The sequence below is a fragment of the Amblyraja radiata genome, chromosome 17, assembly GCF_010909765.2.
Source record: "Amblyraja radiata isolate CabotCenter1 chromosome 17, sAmbRad1.1.pri, whole genome shotgun sequence".
Taxonomy (NCBI): Eukaryota; Metazoa; Chordata; class Chondrichthyes; order Rajiformes; family Rajidae; genus Amblyraja; species Amblyraja radiata.
The window spans coordinates 48,110,372-48,117,939 of NC_045972.1; the positions used below are offsets into that span (position 1 = coordinate 48,110,372).

The 7,568-nt window shown below is 48.5% G+C and overlaps 1 protein-coding gene across 3 annotated transcripts; it reads left to right on the plus strand.

Annotated features, from left to right (window-relative positions):
• Positions 1 to 977: 977 nt before the first annotated feature.
• Positions 978 to 7,234, plus strand: plekhf1 (pleckstrin homology and FYVE domain containing 1). Of its 3 annotated transcripts, none has more exons than XM_033036429.1 (2): positions 978 to 1,083; positions 6,010 to 7,234. In XM_033036429.1, exon 2 carries the CDS (start codon positions 6,043 to 6,045, stop codon positions 6,874 to 6,876), a length of 834 nt encoding a protein of 277 aa, XP_032892320.1. In that variant the 5' UTR covers positions 978 to 1,083; positions 6,010 to 6,042; the 3' UTR covers positions 6,877 to 7,234. The 3 variants fall into 3 exon arrangements, with proteins under 3 accessions (XP_032892320.1, XP_032892321.1, XP_032892319.1); XM_033036430.1 differs by lacking the exon at positions 978 to 1,083 and adding an exon at positions 2,989 to 3,187 and having other exon boundaries at positions 6,013 to 7,234; XM_033036428.1 differs by lacking the exon at positions 978 to 1,083 and adding an exon at positions 2,991 to 3,187.
• Positions 7,235 to 7,568: the final 334 nt, after the last annotated feature.

Sequence of the window (7,568 nt, forward strand, 5' to 3'; positions counted from 1 at the left end):
ATATGATGCCAATAAGGCTGTTGAAGAATTTGACCATCTGTTATTAAAGTTTCCTCAGGAAATGTTTTTGCATTTGTATGCTTAAGTAATGAAAAGCAATCAAGTACGAAGGTCACCCTTTTGCTGTCATTTATGGAACTACATTTTACAATTGAGATGCTGTTTATTGCAGGTGGTGGATAAAATGTGCCATTAACTTTGCCCAAAAGGATGCAAACTGCTGGAGTGACTCAGCGGGTCAGGCAGCATCTGTGGAGAACATGGATAGGTGACGATTCACAGAATGCTGGAGTAACTCAGCGGGTCAGGCAGCATCTGTGGAGAACATGGATAGGTGACGATTCAGGTCGGGACATTTCTTCAGACTTATTTCACCCAACCTTGCCCTGTAATTTTTAATTCAAATGTTACTAATATTTGCAGGTGGCAGATAATCCTGTATATATAAGATCATAAGACATAGGTGCAGAATTAAGCCGATCCCACCCCCCCCCCCCCCATCAACTCTCCTCCATACATGGATACGAGGCATGCACTGGCAAATGAGACCAGCTTAGATGGGGCATCTTGGTCAGCGTGGAGGAGGTGAGCTGAAGGGCCTGCTTCCATGCTGTCTGACCCTATGACTTTAAACCTGGCTTCCATGAAGTTGCAATAATGGCAATTGTGCCAACATTATTTTAACCTTCACCACACAGTGATCTTATTTTGTTAGCAATGGGCCTTTTTTTACAACCGGTCCGAGCTGCAGGGTGGAACTGATTTCATAATCCTGGCATGAGTTCAGATGTAATCAACAAATGATTCAAACCTATGGAACCAAACCCCAGGTTATAAAATGTGGTTTTATTTATTTGTCGAATTCTGGTATCATAAACTACTAACAGGAGGTGGGGGGGGAGGGTATGACCTATTTAAAAAAAATAAAAAAATTCAGTTCTGCATTTCCTTCCTTGCTCCCTCCCAGAGCACACTCATGTAAACAGGAATACAGTGAAGCAATCATTAATCAACCTTCAAGCACTCTGCAATGGCTGGAAGGCTGATAGCAGGGACAAGCGGAAAATATCCCTCACAAAACAGGTAAGTGTTTTTAAACAGAGTCCATGCCAATTTTGCAAAGTGTTGCTTAAACCAGACGGTTTTGTATTTAATTTTAGTTGCCGCCCATGGCTTACACAGATTGTATACACAAAATTCTGGAGTATCTCAGCGGGGCGGGCAGCATCTCTGGCGAGAAGGAATGGGTGAGGTTTTGGGTTGAGAAGTCTTCAGACTCTGTCTTTCCAGAGATGGTGCCTGTCCCGCAGAGTTACTCCGGCATTTTGTGTCTTATCTTCAGTGTAAACCAGCATCTGCTGTTCCTTCCTTCACACAGATTATGTTTCCGATCATTTAACGCTGAGAAACATTTCCCTCCGGTACATTATCTGAAACAGAAATAGCCCCTGCACTTTAAAATTGACCGTGGCCTTTGCAACAAGGCAGCCTGGAGCAATGTATGATCAGCCATTTGCACTTCATGAAGAATCTTTCCCCAGTGAGCACCAGACAGAAGTGTTTAAGAAGGAACTGCAGATGCTGGAAAATCGAAGGTACACAAAATTGCTGGAGAAACTCAGCGGGTGCAGCAGCATCTATGGAGCGAAGGAAATAGGCAACGTTTCGTGCCGAAACCCTTCTTCAGACTGATGGGGGGTGGGCGGGGAGAAGAAAGGAAAAAGGAGGAGGAGGAGCCCGAGGGCTGAGGGAGAGATAGGAAGGGGAGGAGACAGCAAGGGCTAACAAAATTGGGAGAATTCAATGTTCATGCAGGCTGCCCAAGCGGACTATGAGGTGCTGTTCCTCCAATTTCCGGTGTTGCTCGCTCTGGCCATGGAGGAGACCCAGGACAGAGAGGTCGGATATGGAATGGGAGGGGGAGTTGAAGTGCTGAGCCACTGGGAGGTCAGGTTGGTTAATGCGGACTGAGCGGAGGTGTTCGGAAAAATAAAAAGTGTTTCCTCGTCTCCGTTCTAAATGGCTTACTCGTTATTCTTAAACTGTGGCCCCTGGTTCTGGACTCCCTCAACATCGGGAACATGTTTCCTGCAACATCGGGAACATGCTCACTGCTAATGCCTCCATAATTCCGACAACTACACCTTTCAGAACCATGTGGTGTAGTCAACATAGAACATGGAGCAGTACAGCACCAGAACAGGCCCTTCGGCCCACAATGTCCGTGCTGAACATGATTCCAAGTTAAACTAATCTCCTCTGCCTGCACGTGATCCATATCTCTCCATCCCCTGCATATCCATGTTGAGACACTTGCAAAAACATCGCTGCATCACACGTCGTCACGCTGCATCACGCCGTGTATTTTGCAGTGACCTGATAAAATTGCCGTGGGACAGGCCCTTTAACACCACTAACGTATATCTGCCTTCACCACCACCCATAACAGCGCGCTCCAGGCACCCACCCAAGTTGTGTAAAAAACAAACTTGCCCCATACATTTCCTTTAAACTTCTCCCTGCCATCGGTCTCTGGTGCTATGAGCAGCAGCACTAACAGCTGCGCCACTGTGCAGGCAGATGTGATAGGCTTAAATTGGCAGCATGGTTAGCACGGACTAAATGGGCTGAAGGGCCTGTCCCGCGCTCGCTATTCTATATCCTGTTGCTACCGTTCAAAGTTTACACTGAGACATTTCCTCAGCTAGTAAACTAACATATTAGTACTGCCAGACTGTTTCCAAAAGCTGATGGTAAATGTATTTCCAGTACTGAACAGAGCAACTGATTTCTTGAAACTAAAAACAAGAAAATAGGAATAGAATGTGTTGTTATTCTTGGTTAAAATAACACTTCCTCATGCACCATTATATCTGGATCGCTAACTCACAATTGAAACTGCAAGCTGGATTGCACACCGTAGCATGTGTGATTTGCATAGTTGGCCTGCCTCATTGACAGAAGTATGTCGAATGTAACTGGAATAACTAGTCTGGTGGACGGGGTCAAGGAGAGTTTTTTTTCCAAAAACCTGTGCAGTTTCTCATCGGGCCAGTGAGGGAAACACGTTCTGGGACATTGACACTGACTGCTCAGACGGCAGTGGGGTCTAACTAGATTGCATAAGCCACTGAAGGGGCTGGAGCAGGAGATACCGACATCCTAGGGAACTGAAACAACAGCAGAGGTGAGTGAGAAAGACTCTTTATTGTTTATAGACGGAAAACTAAAATCTTCGGCTCGGGGCCCTTCTTCAGGCTGAAGGATCCTGTCCTGAAACGCCACATCCTCCCCAGATGCTGCCTGGCCCGCTGAGTCACTCCAGTGCATTGTGTTTTACCCAAGATTCCAGCACCTGCAGTTCCTTTTGTCACAAGACAAAAATCTTAACTGCTTATAATTATGAAAGGCGTGGAGATGTTTATATATTTAAAAAAAATTATTTCCCAATCATTTGAAAAGTCTGGCACAAGGTGAGATTATTTCCTGTCGCCCATTTTACAAAATTGCCACAGACGACTCTCCGTATCCAAATGGATGCAGGAATATCGAGAATTAAAAAAGGCTTGTTTTGGTTTCACCAACAGCAATGGTGGCGCAGCGGGTAGAGTTGCTGCCTCGCAGCGCCAGAGACCCGGGTTCGATCCTGACCTCGGGTGCTGTCTGTACGGAGTTTGGACATTCTCCCCAGTGACCGTGTGGGTTTTTCTCCGGGTGCTCCGGTTTCCTCCCACATCCCACAGACGTACAGGTTTGTGGGTTAATTGGTTGCCCCCTAGTGTGTGTGGGATAGAACTGGTGTACGGGGTGATCGCTGGTTGGCGCGGACTTGCTTTAGCGATACAGCATGTTTCCAGGCCTGTATCTCAAAAACTAAGTGATGGGGTTGAGGAATGTTGACCTGGCGAGGGAGCTACCTGCAGCCTAAAGCCTTCCATGTACCCACCACCCTGTCTGTCAATGTTGCCAAAGATAGACACAAAATGCTGGAGTAACTCAGCGGGACAGGAAGCTGAAGCATCCCTGGAGAGAAGGACTGGGTGACATTTCGGGTCTCAACCCTTCCTCAGACGTTAAACCAGCATCTGCAGTTCCTTCTTACACATTGTGAATGTTGCCCCTCAGGTTCCTGTTGAATCTTTCCTATATCACCTTAAACCTATGCCGTCTAATTTTTAGACTCTCCCACCATGGGGAGTGTGCCCATCCATCTTATCTATGGCCCTTGTTGTTTGATGAATGAATGAATGAATAAGTTTATTGGCCAAGTATTCACATACAAGGAATTTGCCTTACATGCCTGTTTCCAGTCACCCTTTAGTCTCCTACAAAGATCTTATAGCAAGCTATAGGATCTTTGGTCGCCTATGCTCCACGGATCAATGTCACATCTTATCCAGGAACTCCTTATTATTCACACCCTTGAGCACCACGGTGGTGCAGCGGTAGAGTTGCTGCCTTATCGCCCGAGACCCGGGTTCAATCCCGACTACGAGTGCTGTCTGTAAGGAGTTTGCACGTTCTCCCCATGACCTGCGGTGGGTTTTCTCCGAGATCTTTGATTTCCTCCCACACTCCAAAGACGTGCAGGTTTGCAGGTTAATTGGCTTGGTTTTGTATATTTGGTTTAAGTGTAAATTGTCCCTAGTGTGTGTAGGATAGTGTTAATGTCCCTAAACGTTGCCTATTTCCTTTGCTCCATAGATGCTGCCTCACCCGCTGAGTTTCTCCAGCATTTTTGTCTACCTTCGATTTTCCAGCATCTGCAGTTCCTTCTTAAACAAGAACCTAATTATCTCTGCTTTCAAAAATATCCATTGACTTGGCCTCCACAGCCTTCTGTGGCAAACAATTCCACAGATTCACCCTCTGACTAAACTTCAGTTTAGTTTAGAAATACAGCATGGAAACAGGTCCTGCACCCACCCAGTTCGTGCCGACCACTGATCACCCGTTCACACCAGTTTCATGTTGTCCCACTTTCACATCCTACACACTAAGGGCTAATTTATAGAGGCTAACTAACTTACAAACCTGCACGTCTTTGGTACATTGGAGGAAACCGGAGCACCTGGAGAAAACCCACGCGGTCACAGGGAGAACGTGCAAACTCCAGAGAGTCAGGGGAGAGGGAGACACGGAGATATGGAAGGGTAAGGCGTGAAAACGAGACAACAATATCTCTTTGTCTCCCTCCCTCCCCACTCCAAGTCTGAAGAAGGGTCTCGACCCGAAACGTCACCCATTCCTTCTCTCTAGAGATGCTGCCTGTCCCGCTGAGTTACTCCAATACTTTTGAATGAATATTCAAAAATTGGCCAAGTATTCACATACAAGGAATTTGCCTTGGTGCTCCGCCCACAAGTGACAACATGACATACAGTGACAGTTAGGAATGACACATAAACATTAATAATAAAACATTATTGATTAAACATGTGAATTAAGTAAAATACCAGAGTAAAAGGAGGCTACAGATTTTTCTTGGAGAATAAAACACTCTTGAGTAGGAAGGGACTGCAAATGCTAATAGAAACATAGAAAATAGGTGCAGGAGGAGGCCATTCAGCCCTTCGAGCCAGCACCGCCATTCATCGTGATCATGGCTGATCGTCCCCAATCAATAACCCGTGCCTGCCTTCTCCCCATATCCCTTGACTCCACTAGCCCCTAGAGCTCTATCTAACTCTCTCTTAAATCCATCCAGTGACTTGGCCTCCACTGCCCTCTGTGGCAGGGAATTCCATAAATTCCCAACTCTCTGGGTGAAAACGGTTTTTCTCACCTCAGTCTTAAATGGCCTCCCCTTTATTCTAAGACTGTGGCCCCTGGTTCTGGACTCGCCCAACCCCCTCGCCCAACTGCATCTAGCATATCCAGTCCTTTTATAATTGTATATGTTTCTTTGAGATACCCCCTCATCCTTCTATGCTGGTTTAAACGGACTCTTGACTGTTAAAGTACAGGATTATTGCCCATGTTTAGTGTCATCTCTTCCTCTGTGTGCAGCAGGAGCCGGTGATTGGCGGCTGGACCAGTGCAATGGGGGAGCATTTGGTGAACACGGAGGTGAACGCTGAGCGGATTGCCGCGGTGGAGAGCTGCTTCGGGGCGAGCGGCCACCCACTGGGCGTGCCGGGCCGGGTGCTGGTGGGCGAGGGGGTGTTGACCAAGATGTGCCGCAAGAAGCCGAAGGCGCGGGTCTTTTTCCTGTTCAACGACGTGCTGGTGTACGGGACGGTGCTGGTGTACAAGCGCCGCTACACGGGGCAACACCTGCTGCCGCTGGACACGGTCAGCGTGGAGGATCTGCCCGACAGCGAGAGCCAGAGCCACCGCTGGATGATCAAGACGCGGCAGAAATCCTTCGTGGTGTGCGCCGCCACCGCGCCGGAGAAGGCGGACTGGCTGCACCACATCGCCGAGTGTGTGCAGCGCTTGCTGCAGCGGACGGGGCAGCAGCCGTGCATCCAGCACGCCGCGCCCTGGATCCAGGACAGTGTGACTGAGATCTGTATGCGTTGCACACACACTCGGTTCAGCGCCCTGGTGCGCCGACACCACTGCCGCAACTGTGGCTTTGTCGTCTGCCGCTCCTGCTCCAAGCAGCGGCTGCTGCTGCCGCACCTGTCCGCCAAGCCGCTGCGGGTCTGCACGCTGTGCTACAGGCAGCTGGTGGCGGAGGCGAAGCCGGGGCAGGCGGGGAACGCGGGCGGAGCGGGTGCAGGAGCGGGACAGTCAGGACAGGACGGGGACGGGGACGAGGACGATGACAGGGACGGGGGCCGGGACAGCGATGATGAGAGAGCAGCAACATGGTCCGGGCAGCAACAATTCTTCGACACAGATCGCTCCTGGTCCTCCTTCCACATGTAGTCACTGTCAGAGACAGTCCAGCTACCAAGACAGATGTATACAGCAATTCATTCTTCCCCCGCACAATTAAAGCATATCTTCACCCTACCGTAGTTACCCAACCAGGTGCAACTAAATTTAAAGTAGCTCTTTCTTCCCAAAACCCTTTCCGGCTTAAGTCCTCCCTCCATCACCTCCAGTTTAAATTCCATTTGGAATATTTTGGAGGACCCAGAAACCAAGTCGCATTGTCAAAGACAGCAAAGATCCTATAGCTGAGCAAGATAGACCACTCCTGCTAAATGCAATCGGCTGACATGTAGTACGCAACGGAGCGGAACGTGGACCTTTTTTGCCATCCATTTCAGTAACCGGACCCGACCCGACCCGATTCGCAGTGTAATCAACGTTGCGGGGGAACAGTTTGTGTTAATAAATTATAATTCTGAAAATGAGGAGAAGATTTTTCCCAAATAACTTTTATTTTACGAGGATGTTTCCGTAACCGGCTTCCGTCTCCGCACTAGTATCTTTGCTCATCTACGGGATCTTTGGTGCGGAGACGGAAGCCGGTTACGGAAATGGGGCCGAAAATTACCCACGAATCTGCCCATGACCGTACTATGTCTTTTTCGTCGAGTGATCTATCTTGCTCGCTGTAGGACCTTTGGTACACAGGTCCAGCACCATGGCCCCACCCGGCCCAATCTTTA